This window comes from Mixophyes fleayi, chromosome 2 (assembly GCF_038048845.1).
Source record: "Mixophyes fleayi isolate aMixFle1 chromosome 2, aMixFle1.hap1, whole genome shotgun sequence".
Classification (NCBI taxonomy): domain Eukaryota; kingdom Metazoa; phylum Chordata; class Amphibia; order Anura; family Limnodynastidae; genus Mixophyes; species Mixophyes fleayi.
The window spans coordinates 165586360-165611053 of NC_134403.1; the positions used below are offsets into that span (position 1 = coordinate 165586360).

Sequence of the window (24694 nt, forward strand, 5' to 3'; positions counted from 1 at the left end):
ATGGGAAATGTATTCCATGAAATTCTTTTGGCTTTGAGGTAGTCCATAAAAGGACCAATGTTAAGATCACAAAGTCGGCCATATTTATACCACTCCAGATACCTAAATATTTCCCATTTTGGGCCAATTTTAATGGAATGTCCCATTGGATTGGAAAAATATTTGATTTTGGCAAATTCATTTTAAAATGGCCAAAGCATCAACAGTTTGAAGTGGGGATTTTAAAGAATTATTTGAATCAGTCAAAAAAAACAGCATATCATCAGCATATTATGCAATAGTGTCACTACTGTTGACTGTTTAAAGGCCTTTCATATTGGGAGTTGATCTAATTTGACAGGGAAGGGATTGAATCGCTACAGCAATGAGTACTGGTGAAAGCAGGCAACCACGTGCCGCTGCCCATATTGAAAGGGTTACATACATATCCATTAATGCATATTCTAATCACAGGAATAGGGTATAATAACCTCGCCAATTGTTTACAATTGGGAGCAATTCAGAAGCATCTTAGTACTTCCCATAAATAAAGCCATTCAAAGGAATCAAAGCACTTTTCAGCATGTAAAGATACCACCAATCATTTGTTTTTGACTTAAGATGTTAATAGAAATGACTGAATTATAACTTGCATACTCCATTGTATATAGATGTGATTGTGCAGAAATGCAATTATTTTTTTTGCTGCCAAACAAACATATGCATATGCAGCTTCGTGGTGATGCCACCAGGTAAATGAAACCCCAGGCTCAGCTTACAAATTAACCACCTAATTGTAACTATTTTACTTTAAGGTCCCATACTGACTGTCCTTTGTGTCAAAGAACACAAGTGCAAACTACATGTGAAATACATATAAATGCTATGCATTTGCTCATGTGTCCAATAAGTTCTTGATGTGTGGCTTACAGTGTTGCCATGTATCTGCAAATGCATCAAACACAAGCCTTATCAATTGGTACAGAGATTTTTTTCCATGAATTTTAATGTTCAAATCCTTTAACTAGTGTTTCCTGCTTGCGTGCTACATTGGAAAATCCTATTGAACTGAATTGGGTGATTGAAATGAATGGTATAGATGTGTTGATGTTACTCACTTCAACTATTGATGGTGCATTACCTCCACCCAAGTCTTCTGTGCTGCACACTGTGGTGAAGTGGATAACGTGTATTGCCAGAGGACATATTGGGAAACCCCATTGAATCCACATAGACCTCTCAGGAATAATACAACACAACACATAATTAACAACCATCTTGGTACACTTATTAAAGGGGAAGGGTGATTGGAAAATGTGATTTAAATTTAACAGGTGGCGCAGACTGAACAGGTAGTAAAGTACAAAATGCAACTTACAGTTTAATCTCCAATACAACTCTAGCTAACCATTATAATGCAACTTGTCAATTGCCTCACTACTGTAGGATATATCTTACTATACAGATTATAAAATCCTACAGTCCTACCACACTGACAGTCAACATGACACACCCAACCTAAACCTGTTTGTCTGTCAGGAACATCACTCTTTTCGGTAGGATACGATTCGACAAATCGATGGATCAATAGAATGCAAACTGACAATATTGAAAAGACTACAATTAAATAGATTGATACAGCACAGCCATTAAGGATGACTTCAACAATTCACAGGAACAACACAAGGGGCTGAGTGACCATCACAACTCGATCACTAAATGCTGGCATGTTAACCACCAATATACTTGTAATAAACCAGAATAAGGAATCTCAACAATAAACAGAGCACACTAAAATGCAGCAAATAGCGGCTGATAAACCATGCTGTGATGCAACTGCAAAGAGGCACAAATATGATAGCATAGTGCAGAATTATGGGTGCATAGTAGAAAATTAGATTTTTAGTTTCTCATATGGTTGTATGTTATGTAAGTTAGGTGCAGCGTTTTTTGGTTTTTTTATAAGTTTTTATTAGAAATTTTTCATATACAGGATACAGTAAGTAAGACAATATCCAAACGATAAACACTCACCGACAAGAATATGTTACAGAGGGTTGTACAGTAATTTGTTTACATTCAATAAATGTCAATGACTGTTCACTTAATATCTTTTATATCTTGTTATCTTAAATTCAATAACATAAAATAATACTGGCTTTAACCAACAGTAACAGGCAGGCGACCGTGGACAGCTCCCTAGTATATAGTACAGCGGATGGAAGTGCACCCATCACCCCATCCCCTCCATATAGTTATAGAACTAAAGATCAGGTGCAAATGAGGGTGGGGTGTAGGTGCAGCATTTTAATGCCAATGGGCATGGAGCCTAAAGAATCATATAAATGTTTTAATGGAATCTGCAGAGTCAGCACTAGGGCATTTGTCTTAGGAAAAGTTGTCAGTAGGCTGAAGAGGGAGAAGTATAAGTTAGAAAAATAAAAGAAGAAATTGTCACTGAATATTAGTTTTCTGTGGAGCTATCCTTAAAGTAAGCATCAAAATTAAATACATAGACAAGGGCCACATTTATTTTTATGTCATGCATTTACTTTTCTACCAGAACCTTCTAAAAACCTTAACACAAAGAGGATATAAGTAAATAAATAAAAATAGCTACAAAAGTGAGGCTTATTTGAGTGAATCTGTAATAGTAAATTCACTATGTTGGACTCACCTGTGTTTTGTGTTCTATAGGTCACAACCTAACAACTATGATTGAATATTACTACAATGCAGTTTTTCTTATTCGTGAAAATATTTAGTGGTCTGTCACTTGTTTACAGTAAGTATTTTTTAATTGTACAATTTCATTGTAATAAATGCGACAGAATTCATTGTTGAGTCCAAATACCTCAGTTGATAATAATAATATGATTAGCAAACCCTTTTATAATTCATTATTTTGTTATGCCAGTGGGTCACTAGACAGATGGATGCCCACTGGACCAGGGGTTCTTATTATTGTTCTCATTATTAATGTAAGGACCACTTGTTTCACAAAACTATCTATAGTACCAAAAACTGTCTTACGCACACATATTTAATATAATTATATATAAATACTTCTCAATTTTATTTTAACCTAAACAAACTCATCCTTATTCTCCCACATGCATTTCTACATCCTAAAGGGAGGGCAAACAGACAGGAGGCACAATGGGGAGTCAGAGGGGAGCAATCGCAAGAGAAGGGAGAGGCGGGACAGGGGAAGAGAGAGGTGAGGAAATCAGGCATGGAGAGCAGGTTAGGTGGATGGCTGGTATGCTGGTATTACAACAACTCCTTAGAAGCTTGCTGTGACGTAACTACTCCTGCTTCTGTATTTGAGTCCATTAATTTGTCCAAGATTGCCTAGACCTCCCTGATGCATTCACTTGCAATAATCCCGACTGAATAAAACAAGCAGCGTTCAGAAAAATGCATCACTACTGCAACAGAACAAGAGTAATAACACTAGTGGGTACGTGGCTATTGGAGACAATGGTTTCTATTTACAGACCAATTCACACATGCTTTACTAGCTTTAAGAATGCTAGTACAAAATACTAAAATTATTGCCAATGGTTATGAGGCCTTATGGATAACATCTTGTAATATATTTTAAGTCATCTTTATGCTAATTAGGCCAATATATTGCGATCTTAGGTGGAAAAAAACAAGATTAGACCTGTGTCAAAAATATTAACCAATTTGTATTAAATAAAGAAACAGTCTCACTGATGGCAGCTGAAGAAGAGAGATGCCCTCTATCAATGATATGTTGGGTTCAGGAGTGATTCCAGGGCATAACACTGTAGTATGGGAAAATAGAAATCAGAATGCACATAGGGGCTATATTATATATAATATAGCCTCAATGCTAATGATTTACATGGAATGGTCTATCAGAAGTGGCTGTTAATCATCATCATTGTGTATCATTGCAGCAACCCTCCAGCACCCGCAAAAGATACATCTCTTGACAGGTGCATTTACATCTGAGTCCAGCTCTACCTGATTCGCAATTACATGAACATGCCTTTAAGGTCTCGGCCTAAGCTTGCCCATTCCTTCTCTTCCCTATTCTGTATCTATAGGCATACGGAGTCATAAGTGTAAGATGAACCAAAGTCTACATACATATGCATACTTATTTTGGTGTGCCTGTGCAGTACAAAAATCTAACACCAAAATAACAGATGTGCAACCAACTCTCCATAAGCCACATTGTGCTTACTGTATTGATCCACAAAATAAAATATAGTGTTTGTGGACAAAATGTTTTAAAACTGTGATCCTCTTCAATGAATGGCACTCAGAGTGTCATTAACAAATCATGTATTTCCTGAAATTTGGAATCACTCTAATAGTATAATAAAAATGTACAAAAACACTTTGAATGTGTAATTAAATACTCACAATGTTAGCTTAAATTAAGTTTTAATACAATGCAGCAGGTTCACCAGTTCTTCTTATAAAGTCATTCTGGTTCCTTTACTTCTTTCCTCAATGCACCTCTATGATCTCAGTACAGCTGATGTAACTCAAGATAAAACCCATTTTATACTTGCATCCACATACCTTACTGTACTGCACTTGCATGTAAACACCCCTGATATACCTCTCAAAGCATAAGGTGCCACAAGTGTTAGATACTTGAAGCTGAATATGCTGGCACAAGTTGTGTGGATGCAGAGTGCAACAAATTGTATGTGACTTTTGCACTTTGGTCCAACTCTAAATCACCCCAGGCGCGGGCTGGGAGACTTCAGGTGGGGGGCAAACAGGCGGCCGCATCTCATTACACGGGATGCGGCCGCGTCATTGATGACGCGGCCGCATTCCGTGTCATGTGACGCGGCCGCCTGTGCGCTGACGCGGCCGCATCTGATGTCATCAGTTGCGGCCGCAGGTAAAAAAACAGGGAAATTGTATCGGGAGGCGGCCGGCCGGCCCTAAAAGCAGAAAGTCTGAGCGGCCCGGGGGGGCGATGCCCCCCGGCCCAGCCCACCCCTGAATCACACCCTATGTGTTTAAGCAAAAAAAGGAAGAAACAATTTAATCCTTATTTTCATTTTAATTAACTACAATGCTTCAAAATAAATAACTGATGAAAGTATGATACATTCTATGATAAATGGATTTTTATAATTAAAATTGAAATGTCTACTTTATTATGCTGTAATGTTAATTGTCTATGTTTTCCAGGTACCACTGAAATACAAGGTAAGTTACACAAAGGCGCAATTTTGCTGTGCTCATTTCAAGCTTGAGAGGATGGGGTGATAGTAATAAAGTGAAAAATAATTGATTGTCCGATCTAGTTGCTTAAAGGGAAATAAATGCATTTATTTAATAAAACATTAGTTTAAAATTGGAATACGCAGCGTTATTAACGTTAGCCTAGAGTTTCAGTACTGAATCCTCTGTTACTGATGCACAGTCTGGAGTTTTTATACTATTTGAACAATGGGATGAGTTCACAAATATACAGAAATTATTAAAATGTTATACAACAATTCTAAAGAGAAGTTAATTATAATATGCACAAAGTTTTGTCTCTCTAGGAGGATGAAATGGCGTCTTTGCTTAGGTCCCTAAGGCAATGTTGGCATCTGGCTCTTTTGGTCAAAAAATCACAGGGAAATCTTAAATATAAATATTACAATTAGTGAAGTAATGTTTAGTGTTACATTAATAAGGATTTAACAACAGATATGTTAGTGATAATTTCCTAGACTCTAAACTTTTTACTTAATGTTTCAGAATGTTAATCAGGGACTGGTACCCATCAGAAATTACTTTCCACACCTAGATGCTTACCTATGACTTGTGAATACAATAAAAGTCTGTGTTTATACTAAATATACGTGCAAATCTTGTTACTTACATATAGATTAGTTTCACAAGTATATGAGACTCTAATTAATATTCAAAGTAAGTAATGACTGGAAGGAATTTTATTCGATTTATAAAAATTAACACTTCAACAATAGAGGTAGTGATTCACTGGACAAATATAGACAATGGGAACTCCCTATTATAATGCTAAAAAAAATGCTGGAAAAAGCCACGAAAAAGCTACTTTGAATGAACTTTATTGTTATTGAGTACAGTTAAAATAGGGAAACTCTTCACTTCTACTAAGAAACCTCCAACAAATTGATACAAAAATGTATTCCTTCTGTTTGGGAACAAGAATGGCAAATGTTACATTTACACTAAAATGAAGTGTAAAAAACCTGAACTGTTGGCCAGTGTTTAAAATGTCCAAAGTGGTATATTTCCAATAAGTGTAAATATACACAATTTTGATTGTGATGACAGACATATTTTTGGCACAAGCTATGGCATGTATCCAAATACTACCAACCACTGCCATTTAAAGTATAAGAATTTTGGAAGCTATTTTATCAGACAAAATAAATATATTTAATTATTGTAATGTTTGTCAACAGCATCCCAAAAAAACCTATATAACCACGTGAGGTCTTCAGCTATAGTAGCCTCTATTTCCCCCAGAATGCTCACCGGTACTAATTTGCCCCCAGGTCTTGTGTGCAATAGAATAGTTTAATACATGAACGCATGCAGACAATATAAGAGGCTAACCCCGCAATATGTAAATGATAGAAATCTAAGTCTACCAGGAGTAGTAACAATAACAAACTGGGGACAATAAACAGATAAAATTGAAATTGGAGCAGGTGGGTTCTGGGTGAGCAGCAGACAAGAATAAATGGCACTAAGCAGAGGTCGGTGCAGGCAGCAGACAGTAACAAGCATAAGGTGAGGCAGGTAGCAGGCAAGAATGTTCAAAAATGAGCAGGGTAAATAATGGGCAGACAATAATGAGTTACAGAGCATGAACACCTAGGCAATATAGCTCCATTACAGGCAACGAGTGAATAGCACTGACAGTCTAATAAACCCACCATAGACAAATACCAGCAGTGCATCAGTTAAGCCATCAATGCGCTAATAAGCAAAGTAAAACACCTAAATCAGAGACTGTCAAAACAACCAATACACATATTAAACAGGCTGAGAGGCAGTGGAATGCCTGAGTCCTCCACTGTTTCTATCCTAGCCTCTGTGCACAATCCTGACAATTATATGTATATTTTGTAGTGATAAACAATTGCCTTAGAAGTTATGCTGTACCTTTAAATAGATTGATTCTATCATCTACAGCAAAGCTTAATCAATGGTTAAAAAACAAAACATGAAAAGCCATAATCTTAGTGCACTTAGTGGAAGAATGTACTGTCCAAAATATGAAATAGAAAGATTGCCATAACAAAACACATTTTAATTGCATATTTTTCTATAATTACTACATACTCCTTAAATAGTACCCTAAAGCATGATTTGATCATAGTTGTGTACATTTTTGCCTTACTCAATTTATATGTTTTGTCTTCAGTTTGGGGAGAGCTGCATAGAACTGTCACCTTGCCATGTTCGTTTCCAGATGGGAAGGATGAAGTTATTCACTGGAGAGACAGAAAGGAACAAATAGTGCATAGCTATTACAATGGTAAAGACCAGCTGGACAAACAGAACAAGAGTTACTCAAATCGGACCTCAATGTTCTTAAACGAAGTGAAAAAAGGAAATGCTTCCCTCCAACTAAGAGACCTGAAAAAAAATGATGAAAACACTTACTTGTGCTATGTTGGAACAACAGAGGGGCGCACAGAAACTGTTGTGGTATTGCAAGTTGCAGGTAAGAAACAATAATCTTATATATGGCAAAAAATCATCAGGCTATAATAAAATCCTATGGAGACCATATTGTACAAGATACCTCAAGATGTGCTGTAACAGCTGGAGCTTGAGAGCAACCTTTTAGTCGGATATTTTCTGTACTAGGTAGTTCATTGCTCAATGATCTTTACTCTATCTTATAGTATAGTGATGTGCACTTCGATGGACCCCAGACCTCCCATTAGTGTATCATCCATTTATTTTTATTTTTGCAGTTCTGAGTTGTTAGGCATTGCAGTCACCTGGCATTCAGTAGAAGGAGAGTGAAGTTAAGGACGTATGTGGTGACACAGATGAAGCTAAAATCCTCCAAGATGTAGAAGAGAATGTAGGCCATCTTAGAGGATTTTACAATATGGGACTTATTGCAAAGTGCAAAAAGACATCTCTCAAGCTGAAATGCAGCTTTGGACACGCCATGCGCCTCGATTTGCATAAGTGTGCCTAGTTTTCAGCTGGGTAGCATACGTTTACAAGAAAGATGGCTGCATTTGCTGAGGAACAGAAGTTTGCACATGTAGCGGGGTGGAGTTGGGTGAAGGTTTTTCTACTGAATTATGGAGTAGATGCACAGTGCACCTCTTTTTGTGAAGCTGTGCCAAAACAAGATTTCATTTTGGGAAATGAGAATATTGTAATAAGAGTGGAGAGGGCACATTTTATGGGGTGTTCTATGCTGTACCCGGGGCTGTGCTACAGCATATCGATGACGAAAAGAATGACAAGACTCACTCCAATGTGACTATTCCAAAGGAGCTGGTTCCTGACCCTGCCCGATGACGACTCCTCTTTACCCCGACAGCAGTCAATGACGATGAAGCAAGAAGGCGCCTGCAGCTGATGACGTCATTGAGCATGCCGACGGCAATATCTCTGTTGTTAAGGGGGTGAGGTAAGTATGCACCCATGTACAATGTATCTTAGAAAGGATTATACATTGTACATGGGTGCATACTTGCCTCACTTTATAGATCGTACAAATTTACAGGACATAAAATTCACAGTAGTGTATATAATGCTCCCTCCTGCAATATATAAAAAACACAACTCACATTCATAACAATACAAATCTACAAAACAAAATATTTAAAAATGTTTGTGTGTGTGTATACACTTAGTAGCCACTTTATTGGGAGCACCTTTTTGGTGGTGTGCAGGAACCACCACAGCCTGAATTATTTGTGACATGGATTCATGGTGCTGGATATATCATTAAAGATTCTGGTCCATGTTGACATTCTTGCTGCAAATCTCCTGTTCCATTACATCCCAGGATGGATCCATGGATTCATATTGTAAAGTCAAACTCTAACTCTACCATCTATTTGTCGCAGCAGAAGTCAAGATTCATCAGACCAGGCAACATTATTCTGCTTTTCAACTGTCCAGTTTTGGTGAGCCTCTGCACATTGTAGCCTCAGTTTCCTGTTCTTAGCTGACAGGAATGCAATTCATTGTGGTCTTCTACTGCTGTAGTCCATCCACTTCATAGTTTGATGCACTGTGCATTCAGAGATGCTCTTCTGTGTAATATATAGTTATTTGAGATACTGTTGCCTTCCTATCAGTTTGAACCAGTCTTACAATTGTCCTTTGACCTCTCTCAAACAACAAGGTGTTTTTGCACACAGAAATGCAACTGGATGTTTTTAGTTTTGCGCACCACTCTTTATAAAGTTGAGAGACAGTTGGACAAGAAAGAGTTTCTGAGATACTCTGACACCAACAATCATTTGTGGCTGATTAGATATCTACATTAACAAGCAGTTGTAAAGGTGCACCTATATATATATATATATATATATATATATATATATATGTATATATATGTGTGTGTGTGTGTGTGTGTGTGTGTGTGTATGTATATATGTGTGTTTATATATATGTGTGTGTATATATGAATATATATATATATATATATATATATATATATATATATATATATATATATATGTCAATTACATGTACCATTACAACTCCCGCACTCATATACTCATATCAGCACATAAGGGTTTGTTTGCTGTGTCCTTTTTGGTTGATTCTGATGACTGCATTTTTGTGCACCTGCTGCAGTGTTTGGAATTTGCTTCTCCTCACCTTCCTAACTCTTGACAGTGCCTGTTACACACACCCACAGATTGGCCGACCCCCACTTCAATACCCAGCCAATCACTATTGTTTCCCCACACTGGTCTGGTTTTATATATATATATATATAATTATTATTATTATCGTTTATTTGTTGGGCGCCACAGGGTTTTCGCAGCGCCTTACATAATATATGTATATATGTGTGTGTATATATATAGATGTGTATATATATATATGTGTGTATATATATAGATGTGTATATATATATATGTGTGTATATATATATATATATATATGTGTGTATATATGTGTATATGTGTGTATATATATATATGTATGTATGTATGTATATGGATATGTATATATATATATATATATATATATGGATCTCTGTGGAGTACCGCCCTCCACAGAGATCCGGCGCCATTTCATAGACAGACACAGAAGGGGTAGCAGCGTTCTTGGCAGTCTCCAGTGTAGTTGACCAGCGTCATAGCTAAAACAGTGTCCTTGTCACTCGCCAGTCATATTGCTCTGTGCCATTGCTCATACAGAAACAGGAGGGGTGGCAGTGTCCTTGTCACTCTCCAGTCACATTTCTCTATGCCATTGCTAATACAGAAACAGGAGGGGTGGTAGAGTTCTTATAAGTCTCTAGTGATATTGCTCTGTGCCATTGCTCATACAGAAACAAAAAGGGTGGCAGTGTTCTTATAAGTCTCCAATCTCCAGTCACATTATTCTTGTCACTCTCCAGTCTCAGTGCCGTTGGTCACACATAAACAGGGGTAGCAGTGTTCTTGTCACTCTCCATTCTACAGTCACATTGTTCTTGTAACTCTCCAGTCTCAGTGCCGTTGGTCATACAGAAACAGAAGGGCTGGCGGTTTTCTTGTCAGTCTCCAGTGCCATAGCTCAGCGGCATCAATATGGCAACCAGCTGCTGGCACCATTCATGATACTAGTCCTTCTATGTCATCTACTAAAGCCTATCCTCAAGGGCATAGTGGGTTTTCTATTTTTTACATTGGTAAAGAAAAAAACCACTTCTCTAATAAAGGGAAAGTTTACTGTAGAAAAAGATAAAATTGCCAACATGCCATTCTACCCAAAATATCAATAAGCATTCCAGCATCAGCTAGCTCCCTTCTCTCAGTTAGATCCCACCACATGAAATCTCACACAATATTAATTCATCCCTGCTGGTATCCACCATTACAGAAGTCTCTGTACTTTGATATAATTGCCCGTAAAGACCTTCCTCGTGGAATTTGTAGTTCAGTTTACGGCAGAGCTGTCACAATTTTTGGTCAATTCTTTTAGACCAGACCAGAGGTCAAAATGTAGTGCTGACTCATCTGCATCACCACTGGTTCTCTTGGGAAAGCTAAGTTTTTCAAAGCAGCAGTTGAGTGAGAAACTGAAGGAGGAGATGTTGTTTTGTCATGTACCACTTGAGCTGTCTACTTGCTGAACAGGAGCTCATTGTATCTCTTTAGATCTGGGTCAGTTGGAAAGAAAGAGAAGACACAGCTATTAAACCTATGATCAAGCACAGTCGCCAAAATGTAGTGATCCGATTTCACAATGTTGATAACTCTGGGATCCTGGCAAAGGGAATAAAGTACTTGATCTACAAGTCCGACATACTGAGCGTAATTTCTTTGTTTAATATCATCCTTCACTTTCTCGAGGTGCTTTTCCAAAAGTCTAATTAGGGGAATCACTTGACTCAAGCTAGTAGTGTCTGAAACTCACTTCACAGGTGACTGCTTCCAGTGGTTCCAGCACCTTGCACAATACGGAAAGTATTCTCCAATGCGCTGGGCTAAAGTAATTTTGCCCTCAAATTCTATTCTTCTTGCAGCTACTGCAATCTCCTACATGCTGTTGCAGACTGAAAATGACCCGAAATATTTCGGGACACAGATAGCATCTCCTGCATGTCACTGACACTTTTTAAAAAGCTCTGTATTACCAAGTTGATTGTGTAAGCGAATGTGATGGAATTCTCCCCGCTGTAATGCTCTAACAATATTGGTGGCATTATCAGAAATTATATATTCTCAGGAGGGTCCAAATGGGATAAGCCATGTTGGACATCCCTCAGTTTTTCAAACAGTTTGTCAGCGGTATTCTTTTTAGTAAAGCAGGTGATACACAGAGTAGCCTGCCTCTGAAAGATCTGGCTGTTGCTGTTCCTGCTGCTGAAGGCGATTCACCAACCCAGTGGGCTGTCACAGTTATATAATATTTATTTTTCAAAGTTCTGCTTGTCCACATATCTGTGGTTAAGTGTACAATGGGTAGAATGGCATTTTGTAGCCCAATAATTTTCTTTCTTGTAACCTCCTGGTACAGGTGAGGAATTGCTTGTCTAGTAAATTGGTGTTGAGATGGAATTTGTTAACAAGGACACAGGACGTCAAATAACTGTCTAAAACCTGCTGCATTAATGGTGGTTATTGGACGCTGATCTAAATCTAGCATAAGCTAGCATAGTCTGGATGACAGCTGTCATACTTGATTTGTCTTGCAAAGGATTGTTTAACAGTCAATTGTTGTAAACTACTAGTAGTCTTCTTCTTGGTCTGCTTCTGGGATGAAAATCCACCAGCAGCAGCAACAGTGGGCCTAAAGCGCAAGGATTCTTCTGAGGAATCCTGGGTAGGGGAGGAGTCATCTAGCCTTAGCAACTTCGATGCAGGACTAACTCAATCACTAGTGAGGATATTGATGAAGGTGTTGGGGTTGTAGATTGCAGGTGCTGGGATCTAGCTGAGAGATGGGAGCTAGCCGATGTTGGACTGCTTGTTGTTATTTTTTTAGCATAAGTTTTGGATTTTCAAAAAATCTTGTCATGAACTCACTTCAAATGGCGTAACATGGATGAGGTTCCTAGATGGTTAAGGTCTCTACCTCTATTGACTGTGGCTTTAAAAATGCTACAAACGGCTAGACAACTGTGGTCAGGATTTGGGCAAAAATAATTCCACACATAAGAGGTGGATTTATTGGTCTTATGCCCAGACATGACAATGGCCTTCTTCTTATCACTGGCAAGATCTGCTTACACTGGTGCATGACTTGCCACTATAGAGTTCATTAACAACACTTTTAGCTTAGCTGCTTTAAGCCCATTTGTGGCTGGATCACTTATAAATAACTTATTTGTGACTGGATCATGTAAAAATAATTTATTGTAGAAATGTGTTTCAATTAGTGGTGCAGGCACTAATGTATATAATTGCCAACGCACATATCGTGTTACATTGGGATGTGTTTTGTATGGAAATGTCTTGTTTGGGGTTGTAACTTTTCTTTGGGAATTTCCAAGTTAGCAATAGAGTAGAGGGGTAGTGTTTTTGAAACTGTCTAGAGATAGGTAAACTTATGCCAATTAGCCCTGTTCATCACTCAGTGACCAACACTTTTGTTTAGCCTGTATACGCAACAAGGGGGCGCTGCCTTCCTGTCTGGTAGAGTAGTGTAAATATTGTTAACTTTGCATTGCATGTAAATTCTTGATTGGGAAAACATTGTATCCTGATACTAAAAATAACTCAGACGTGTTGGAGTCGGGAAGGATCAGGGGGTGGCATTACCCCATGCTAGGAGTTATGTTAGAACTGTATAAAAAGTGGGCTGTTTTAGCATGTAAGTTTATACCATCTGTACCTTTCTGGATGTCACTAGTACCTTAAACTAATGACTGTGAATTGTCCTTGTTAGGACTACTTGAGCTAATGAAACATCATTTTGCTTCAAGAACCTGCTTTGAGGACTACTTACCCTGCTGTAAATTCCTGTGACCTACAAATTAGACCCAAATCTAATCCATTCTCCGGTTGTTCTGAGGTGGATCTAGCATTCCAGTACCAACGTTTTGCCCTCTACCTGCAGCTTTGGCCAGGGTGATAGGCCAGGGGGGAACCATCCACAGCAACCATGATCTGAAGGCAAGAGGTCAGGCATACTAGCCCAGGTGTACCAGCAAGGGTACACAAGGAGCCATCCACAGGAACCCTGATCTGAAAGCAAGAAGTCAGTTATACCAGACCAGCTGTACCAGCAAGAGGTACCCTAGCAGCGAGAGTTACCCAGAAGGAAGCTGTTCTAGGTGCCAGTGTTGGAGCCTAGTGGTAGCAGCAGGCTTCTCCTATTGCAACAGGATGGGCGGATTTGGGATAAAAAAAAGGGGATGGTGGCAAAGTAAGCCCTGCCGGTCACCAGCAAGAACAGACAGGGTGGCATAGGTGGTCCATCCTGTCACACCATTATTAGTTTTTGTTGTGGGGGGCTCAAACAAACCAAGCACTTCAGCCACAAAACTGGTACTCCTTGTTGCTGATGTGCTTGGTTTGTTAAAGTGTGCATGTCCTTTCCAAGATCCAACATAAGGGTGGGTGGGAGGACTTAAGGACAATTCCATCTTACACCACTTTTATTTGCTGCCACTGCTGTGTGGCAATGTTTCCTAGATGTTCTATGCACTGCTGTGTGTTTGCGCCATTGCTTTGTCGATTAGAAACCAGCTAGATCCCTGCAGTCTTACAGTTCATTTGTTTGCTAAACTGTACATGTTACCCCTCCTGTTTCTGTGTTAGTTTGCTAAACCTTTATTTTTATGGCTGTAAAGAAGCAACTTTAATTCTAACATTTAAGTAAAGTTTGTAAGCTTTAACCTGGAAATAACATTAAATGATTACACACTACTGTAATGAAGGTCAATCAAGCAAATTACAATTAATTCTTAACAAATGGCAACAATGCTTCAAAAAGCAATTTTTTTATGCTTGAGATCTTGTGGTTCTTCATATGATGTTCCACAAGACTTTTCATTATATTTGAAGGATAACTCTACCGTATTGCAATGCCATGATCAACCAAATAAAACATACCACTGACCCTAAGGGTGCCTTGTTTATTTTAAATGGCATATCTCAGATTAGGGACTCTATTAGATCAAATTCCTATTAAAGGTACAAATTTAAAAAAGCATTTGATTATATAGAACGAGACACTTACACTTGTACTATTAACCCCTTCCTTTGATACTCTACACTTATACTTGATAGGTTATGAGGGTGTGATATATACAGAGGTTAGGTCATTAGCCTATACAATCAGGATTAAATTTATAGATCTTTAGCCCTAAAGAATCCCTGTGTCACGGGCACTAGGAGTCTTTACCCAGGGATCACCAGATGGTAGGCTTACCAGAGCAATGTAGATGGTAATAGGGTACTCTGGTAGCTGGGTGATCACGGAACATGAAATGATGACCGATGAGATGCTCAGGAAAGTCTATGACTAGCAACACTGGTAATACTGAGGTAATGATACACAAGGAACTGTATGGACAAGGACACGTGAAGGTAGTCAGTGGTCTGCGATAGCAAGTTGTACCACTGCTATAGTGAGGAGGAATGTCCAACAGAAACAAGGAGGTGATGAGAGTCAGCGGTCTGCGGGTAGCAAGTTGTACCGCTGTCTGAGTGAAGGAATGGAATCCAAGTGGAGGTATCCAGGTAGTCAGTGGTCTGCGGTAGCAAGTTGTACCACTGCTATGTGAGAGGATAATGGAACAGGTGATACCGGACACAGGGATCAGTGGTCTGACATCAGCAAGTTGTACCACTGCATATATATGTGAGGAGGTGCACGGGGGAAGACAGCAACACAGGATATACACAGGCACCTTATACACGATCCACAGTAATATGCACAATATAGGTATATATATATGTAAATGACTGATCAGGTCTGCAGTCTAGAAAGTCTCTTGAAGTAGTCCAGCACAATGATAACACAGTCAATGATGGCAATAGACTCAGCGGATAGCAGACTCCAGAGAGAACCAAACACAGTCCAGCAAGATATGCAATACACAGCACAGTCAATGAGAAGTATGCATACCGTGGTTCAGCAGTAGCAGTCAGATGGGATTGCAGCGGTACCTGAGCGGCTGGAGGCCGACTGGATAGGAAGTCCCTGGATAGGAGAAGCAGCGGTCTAGCAGGTGCAGCGCACAGGTGAGTAGACCGACAGGGACACGAATCCACAGGAGTCAGCAACACGTGGAACTGGACTCATAGGAAACCCAGGAGAATGGAGATGATCCAGCAGAGGGTAGTAGAAGAGATACAAATCCAATGCTGACAGGAGGGTAGAGGCCAGTGGAACACGTGAAGGCGTGGAGAGTGGATCAGCAGGAGATGGACGATAGCGCTGACCACAGCGGCAGGACTCAGCGGCACACGGAGGTAACCAGTAGCAACCACAGGAACCAACAGCGATGGGAAACAGGAGTGCAGCGCAGGGCAGGAGCTGTAGATCACGAAGGGTAGCAGATGGTAATGAAGAGCGGCAGTCTCGAGGAAGCCACAGCAGAGATGAGATGAGAGTGTAGTGCACGGAGGCAGCGGATAGTAATCAGCTGGCAGTCACGATGTTGAACACAGGCGAGTTGCAAGCAGGAGACTGTAGTGCACAGAGGCAGCGGATAGTAGTCAGCTGGCAGTCACGATGTTGAACACAGGCGAGTTGCAAGCAGGAGACTGTAGTGCACAGAGGCAGCGGATAGAAATCAGCAAACAGACTTGATGAGAAGCAGGTGAGTGAGGTAAAAGCTGGAGTGCACGGAGGCAGCGGATAGCAATGAGTAAACAGTCACATAGATATAAAATAACGTTGAAGGGGTGTAGAAGACTGTAGTGCACGGAGGCAGCGGATAGGAATCAGCAAACAGTCATGATGACACAGTTGATGGTAGAAGTGGTATGGAACCACAGTAGTAGAAGTGGTTTGGAAACCACAGGAATCAGCAGCGCTGAATACACGAGTAATACAGGAACACCTTCAGAGACTCATGAGGAATGAGACTCCAAGATCAGGCAACGTGGTGTTGACCACAGGTGCTTAATATAGGGAGTGTTGCCTGATCTGCCAATTGAGTTAAAGGGGTATACACTGAAGTATAGAAAAGGGCTGCGCATGCGCAGACCCTCAGGATGGTGGACGGCCACGGTTCCTAAATGTCCGGGAAGAGGCACTCACGGTCCGGTGAGTGACAGTACCCCCCCTTTTAAAGGTGGGCACAGAACGCCTGGAACCGGGCTTGTCCGGATTTTTGGAGTAAAACTTCTTCAAAAGGGCAGGAGCATTAAGATCTTCAGCTTTGATCCAAGAGCGCTCCTCAGGACCAAAGCCCTTCCAATGAACGAGGAAGTGGAGGACTCCTCGCGAAATTTTTGCATCTAGTACCTCGGTAATCTCAAAATCCTCCTCCTGATGAACTTGAACTGGCTGCGGAGCTGAGGGAGGAGTTGAGAAACGGTTGATAATAAGAGGTTTGAGCAAGGATACATGGAAGGCATTAGAAATCCGAAGACTCTTAGGAAGAAGGAGTTTCACACATACTGGATTGATAACTTGAATGATCCTATATGGACCAATAAAACGAGGGGCGAATTTCATGGATGGAACCTTCAAACGAATATTTTTTGTGGATAACCAGACACGATCTCCAATTTTTAGTGGTGGAATAGCCCGCCTCTTCTTATCAGCGAAAGATTTATATTTGACAGATGTCTTCTTTAAACAGGTTCTGACCTGAGACCAGATATTTTTAAAAGTCTGACAAACAGTTTCCACCGCAGGAACTTGGGTGGGCGGGAGGGCAGGAAATTCCGGAAAAGACGGATGGTGACCGTAGACCACAAAAAATGGAGTTTTGGATGATGACTCATGGTACATGTTGTTATGGGCGAACTCAGCCCAAGGGAGTAACTCTACCCAGTTGTCTTGATTGGCTGATGAAAATATCCTTATAAAAGTCTCAAGATCTTGATTGACACGTTCGGTTTGTCCATTGGATTGCGGATGGTAAGAAGATGAGAGTGCTAATCGTATGCCCAAGGTTTTACAAAGGGCTCGCCAGAATCTGGACACGAATTGTACTCCTCTATCAGACACAATCTCAGATGGACATCCATGGATACGGAAGATCTCTTTAATGAAATGTTCAGCCAGAATAGACGAGGAAGGCAAACCAGACAGAGGGATGAAATGAGCCATCTTCGAAAATCTGTCCACTACCACCCAAATAGTGTTATGGTTCTTACTAGGTGGTAAGTCAGTAACGAAATCCATACTAATATGGGTCCATGGTTTGGACGGAATGGGTAGTGGTCGCAGCAACCCTGCTGGGGTTCTGCGAGAGGATTTGAATTGCGAACATAATTCACAGGAAGCAATGAACTCTTTGACGTCTCTCCTCATTGAAGGCCACCAGTAACTTCGAGAGAGGATCTCAAAAGTCTTGTGTTCACCGGCGTGTCCAGAAAAGCGAGAGGCATGGAACCACGAAAGGATTTTCCTCCTTAGTATAGGAGGCACAAGGGTCTTCCCAAATGGTAGCGTTCTGGTGGATGAAGCAGCCAGTGAGATACATTTGGGGTCTAGAATGGTATGGTTGGAAACCTCTTCTATATCAGAGGACGTAACAAAGGCTCTAGATAAGGCATCAGCTTTTTTGTTCTTGGCAGCTGGTTTGAAGGTAATTATTAATTCAAAACGGGAAAAGAAAAGAGACCATCTTGCTTGACGAGGGTTCAAGCATTGGGCAGACTGGAGATATGACAAGTTCTTATGATCCGTGAAGATCGTCACCGGATGGCGAGCTCCCTCCAACAAGTATCTCCATTCCTCTAGTGCGACTTTGATAGCCAGTAATTCCTTGTCCCCGATGGTATAATTTTTCTCTGCGGGTAGGAGACCCCGAGAATAGAAGGCACAAGGGTGGAATTTTTGCTGTTCCGAGCGTTGGGAGAGAATAGCTCCTAAGCCCACATTAGAGGCATCTACTTCTAGGAAGAAGGGGAGTGTCACATCAGGCTGTCGAAGGATTGGAGCCGAAGAGAAGGACTCTTTTAATGTTTGAAAGGCTTGAATAGCCTCAGTTGACCATTGCTTAGGATTAGCCCCTTTTCGAGTCAGGGCCACAATAGGAGATGCAATGGAAGAAAAGTCTTGAATGAAGCGTCTATAGTAATTGGCAAAACCTAAAAAACGCTGGATCGCACGAAGAGTAGTTGGCTGGGGCCAATGTAGTACAGCATTTACTTTGTCAGGGTCCATCTTCAGGCCAACTCCGGAAACTATATACCCCAAGAATGGAATCTGGGGTAATTCGAATGAACATTTTTCTAATTTACAGAACAATGAATTTTTCCGTAGCCTGGAGAGGACTTCTGCCACATGTTGGTGGTGAGAGGGCAGGTCCTGTGAAAAAATCAATATGTCGTCCAGGTAGACGACGACACATACATATAATAAGTCCCGAAAAATCTCATTGATGAAGCCCTGAAAAACAGCGGGGGCATTACATAGCCCGAAAGGCATTACCAGATATTCGTAATGCCCGTCTCTGGTGTTAAACGCTGTTTTCCATTCGTCACCGGAACGAATTCTGATTAAATTGTAGGCACCACGAAGATCCAACTTAGTAAAAATACGGGCTCCCTTGATGCGGTCAAATAGCTCAGTGATCAACGGAATGGGCAGAGCCGTAGCGAGGGTGGTGCGGCCGGTGCCGCCGCCCAGGGCGCAAAGTCTAGGGGGCGCCACGGCCCCCCCTGTTATTAAGCAAGTCACAGCCCCAGGTACACATCTGGGGCTGATGCAGAGTCAGCGCTGCAGATTGCGATATAAGCAGTGCGGGGAGGTGGGAGGCGCCATGCTGCAGAGGCACTCCAGACTCTATTGCCACCATAGGTCAAAATACACTAAGGAGCTCCTGTGCAGTTCAACACAGGACGCTCCTACAAGAAGCCGATCTGCCCGCCCACTTTGTGTTAAGTGACAGCAAGCTGAAAGAGGCGCCCCTCCCCCGTGGTCAGCCCTTCAGCTTGTCCAGCACAGCAAGCTGCCTGCTACAAGTATCGAGACTGCTCAGCAGAGGACCCTCCGCCCCCTGTACAGCCCACAAGCTTCTGTTGCATTTTACACCAGCCTGTACTCCAGCTATGTAGGTAAGTAATAATCAGCATGTGTTTCTTACCCTGTCTCTCTCTTTGTATTTGAATCTCTCTCTCTCACCTTCCCCCTATCTCCCCCTCAGCCTGTGTGTGTGTCTCCCCCTCAGCCTGTGTGTGTGTGTGTCTCCCCCTCAGCCTGTGTGTGTGTGTGTCTCCCACTCAGCCTGTGTGTGTGTCTCCCCCTCAGCCTGTGTGTGTGTCTCCCTCTCAGCCTGTGTGTGTGTGTCTCCCCCTCAGCCTGTGTGTGTGTCTCCCCATCAGCCTGTGTGTCTCCTCTTCCCCCTGCCCCCCCCTTCAGCCTGTGTGTCTCCTCTTCCCCCTGCCCCCCCCCCTCAGCCTGTGTGTCTCCTCTTCCCCCTGCCCCCCCCCTCAGCCTGTGTGTCTCCTCTTCCCCCTGCCCCCCCCCCTCAGCCTGTGTGTCTCCTCTTCCCCCTGCCCCCCCCCCTCAGCCTGTGTGTCTCCTCTTCCCCCCCCCCTCAGCCTGTGTGTCTCCTCTTCCCCCCCCCCCTCAGCCTGTGTGTCTCCTCTTCCCCCTGCCCCCCCCCCCCTCAACCTGTGTGTCTCCTCTTCCCCCTGCCCCCCCCCCCCTCAGCCTGTGTGTCTATTAATTTAACAGGAGTAGGACTATTCATTTATTGGTGACTATTAATTTAATGGGAATAAGGGTTATTAATTTATTGGTGGGGCTATTCTTATACTTGTGGGATGATTGTGGTGGTGGGGGCTATTAATTTAATTTATTACTGGGGATTTTGGGGTGTGTTTTAATTGAATGTGGAACAGAGTTGGTGTTGAATAGGGCCTATTTGTGAAATGGGAGTGCTCTTAATTTAATGTTGGTTGGTAAGACTGGAAATATGCCTTTTTTAATGTAATTTTGAGAAGGAGACCTGATTATAAAACATGGGTACTTTTATTTCATGTCAGGGCTGGTTAGAGGAGGGAGGCCTGGACTATTCACTTGTTGCTTTGCTTTCCTTTACTTGTGGTGAATATTAAAAATATTTTTTCCAAACAGGGCCCCAGCAGGATCCGGACAAGCATCAAGTGAGCGGAAGATGACAGCAGCAGCTCCATGTGGTCATACTACAAGAACAGGTACGAGAAACTTGTACAGGATTGGAGACCAGTCCAGTACTTGTAAAGTGCTAGGCGTATTCTCCCCCACACAGGGCCGTAACGAGGGTGGTACAGGCGGTGCCGTTGCCCAGGGCGCAAGGCCAAGGGGGCGCAGCTGCCGCCCGGTACCTGACTCCATACCTTGAAGAGAGAGAGACTAACTTACAAGAGCTTGGTGCTTCTGCCCTTAAGTTCCGCAGTGGAACGCATGTGCGTTCCACCGACAGGAAGCTCGTCATTTGGAACGCAAGTTTGCGTTCCACTGTGGGCAGAAGCACCAAGCTCTTCTTTCTCACAGACCCACAGACTGGATACTATAAAAGACTGAAAACACAGATGGACGTAAGAAAGACAAAGGAATATACTCGTAAATATAGATCGGCACGTACGAAACAGGGGATAGTCATTTTAAGTTGGAAACACACTTTGAATTTTTTTTCCTAAGTGCTTACTTTTCTTTAGTTATTTACTGTTATAATTGTACAATAATCCCACCGTTTCTCTTGCTGAGACCCCCGCCTTAATGCCAGATGCATTCTGTATAAAAAAAGAGAGGGGATCATTTTAATGGACACTCGTGCAGTCTGAAAACAAAGATGGTCTCTTTGGATTTATAGCGCAAACCAACTACACAAATCCTTATTTTAACTAAAGTGATTTAATGTGGAGATGCCAAATATAAAGGCACCACTCAGTCTTTCTTGTTGCCCTTTATCCTTGTCTGTAGTTTTAAAAGAACACCTCAGTGTTTTGTTTTCAGTATTCACATCAGCGATAGCAAACCAGTATTTCATGATCTCTTTAAACTTGTTTTCAGCATCTTTGCTGCTTTATAAATTAACAATTGTAAAGGGCAACAGAACTCTATCTATCTATCTATCTATCTATCTATCTCTCCCTCCCTCCCTCTCTCTCTCATCACTCCCTCTCATCACTCCCTGCCCCATTGGGGCTTACAGTCTACAATTCCTTTAGACACAGTTTTGCTGCTCTTATTTCAGTATGAAGTGCATAAAAATTAGAATACCTATTGCTATATATTTTTTGCATACTTTAAATGGTCATATATTATATATATATATATATATATATATATATATATATATATATATAAGAATTGTTTCAGTAAAGTGCTAGCCACACCCACACATTATGTTTGCCACTCCCACTTAGATGGGGGGCACCGGTGCCTTGTCTCGCCCAGGGCACCAAGATGTCTAGTTACGGCACTGGGAATGGGATACCGGTTCTTGATAGTAATGGCATTGAGTCCACGAAAATCTATACAAGGGCGTAATGATCCATCCTTCTTTTTGACAAAGAAGAACCCAGCTCCAGCGGGCGAGGTGGAAGGTCGAATGAACCCACGCTGGAGGTTCTCCCGTATATATTCAGATGTAGCTTGAGTTTCAGGTAACGAGAGTGGATAGACCCGGCCTCTGGGAGGAGTCTTGCCAGGAAGAAGATCAATCGGACAATCCCAAGAACGATGAGGAGGAAGACGTTCAGACTGAGCTTTATCAAAAACATCGGTAAATGAAGCATATTGAGGAGGGAGTCCCGGTGAAATAGCTGAAATGGAAGCTTGCTGTACCTTGAGAGGAATGACTTGGGAAAGGCAATGATGGTGACATTCAGGCCCCCAAGACGTGACTTGAGGGGTGCGCCAGTCAATCTGGGGAGAGTGACACTGAAGCCATGGAAGGCCTAGGACAATCGGACTTGTCGTAATAGGAAGAATTAAAAACGATATCTCTTCATGATGCAGAGCACCAATCTGAAGGGTTACTGGAGACGTACTCTGGGTGATGAGACCGTTGATGAGACGTGATCCATCGATAGCCGTCACAGTAATGGGAGTTTTTAAGGTAATCATTGGTAGAGACCATTGATTAACTAACGATTTGGAAATAAAATTTCCTGCTGCTCCGGAATCAATCAATGCCTGTGACTCAAAGGTCTTGGTAGCAAAGGAAATAGTCACATCAAAAGCGCAGACTTTAGATTTCATAGACGATGGAGAGGACTCCAGGGACCCTAACTTCACCTCTCCAGAACTAGTTAGGGCCTGGCATTTCCCGATCTCTTAGGGCAGGAGCTGAGGACATGAGTGGAATCAGCACAATAGATACAGAGTCTATTCTTGACTCTTCGTTTCCTCTCCTCAGAAGATAACTTGGAACGTCCAATCTCCATGGGAATCACAGCGGGTGACACTGGACGAAATTGAGGGTTAGAGCGAAAAGGTGCTTTAGCAGAAGTCGTTTTCTCAGCCTCTCTTTCACAAAATCTCATATCAACACGATGGCATAGAGAGATCAAATCTTCAAGTGACGAAGGAAGCTCTTGGGTAGTCAGTGCATCTTTAATTTTATCGGAAAGCCCCTGCCAGAAGGCGGCAACTAGGGCTTCAGTGTTCCACTGAAGTTCAGAGGCTAAGATCCTAAATTGAATGACGTACTGGCCTACAGTATGAGCTCCTTGTCGCAGACGGAGGATGCTGGAAGCAGCGGAGGTCACACGACCCGGTTCATCGAACACACTTCGGAATGTAGAAATGAATTTGGCACTATCTTGTAATATTGGATCGTTCCTCTCCCACAGAGGGGAGGCCCAAGCCAGGGCTTGTCCTGAAAACAAAGAGATAAGATAGGCCACTCTGGAACGATGGGTAGAAAAATTTTGAGGTTGGAGCTCAAAATGGACTGAACATTGGTTAAGGAAACCCCTACAAGTTTTGGGGTCTCCATCGTACTTTGACGGAGTAGGCAGGTGAAGCGTGGAAGCTATAGACACCTGGGATGGCAATGGGGAAACGGAGGAAAGCACAGGAGCTTCAGTAGTAGCTGTCACAGTCTGTCCAGATGTTCCTTGGGAGGTTAATGACTGATAACACTGAAGTAACAGCTGTTGGCGGGCATCCTGTTGCTCCACACGGCTAACCAGATGTTGCAGCATCTCTTTGGCGGTAGGTTCCACATCTGGGTCTGTCATGGCCTGATCTTACTGTCACGGGCACTAGGAGTCTTTACCCAGGGATCACCAGATGGTAGGCTTACCAGAGCAATGTAGATGGTAATAGGGTACTCTGGTAGCTGGGTGATCACGGAACATGAAATGATGACCGATGAGATGCTCAGGAAAGTCTATGACTAGCAACACTGGTAATACTGAGGTAATGATACACAAGGAACTGTATGGACAAGGACACGTGAAGGTAGTCAGTGGTCTGCGATAGCAAGTTGTACCACTGCTATAGTGAGGAGGAATGTCCAACAGAAACAAGGAGGTGATGAGAGTCAGCGGTCTGCGGGTAGCAAGTTGTACCGCTGTCTGAGTGAAGGAATGGAATCCAAGTGGAGGTATCCAGGTAGTCAGTGGTCTGCGGTAGCAAGTTGTACCACTGCTATGTGAGAGGATAATGGAACAGGTGATACCGGACACAGGGATCAGTGGTCTGACATCAGCAAGTTGTACCACTGCATATATATGTGAGGAGGTGCACGGGGGAAGACAGCAACACAGGATATACACAGGCACCTTATACACGATCCACAGTAATATGCACAATATAGGTATATATATATGTAAATGACTGATCAGGTCTGCAGTCTAGAAAGTCTCTTGAAGTAGTCCAGCACAATGATAACACAGTCAATGATGGCAATAGACTCAGCGGATAGCAGACTCCAGAGAGAACCAAACACAGTCCA

At 41.9% G+C, this 24694-nt stretch overlaps 1 protein-coding gene across 3 annotated transcripts in view; it reads left to right on the forward strand.

The window, feature by feature from the left end:
• Positions 1 to 24694, forward strand: part of HHLA2 (HHLA2 member of B7 family) — a 68090-nt gene that overhangs the window by 11921 nt on the left and 31475 nt on the right. For all 3 annotated transcript variants that reach the window (XM_075194912.1, XM_075194911.1, XM_075194913.1), the window contains 3 exons: positions 2677 to 2764; positions 5170 to 5187; positions 7388 to 7690. In XM_075194912.1, the coding sequence (XP_075051013.1) occupies positions 2713 to 2764; positions 5170 to 5187; positions 7388 to 7690 (373 nt within the window). In that variant the 5' untranslated portion in view covers positions 2677 to 2712. The remainder of the gene's footprint in view (positions 1 to 2676; positions 2765 to 5169; positions 5188 to 7387; positions 7691 to 24694) is intronic.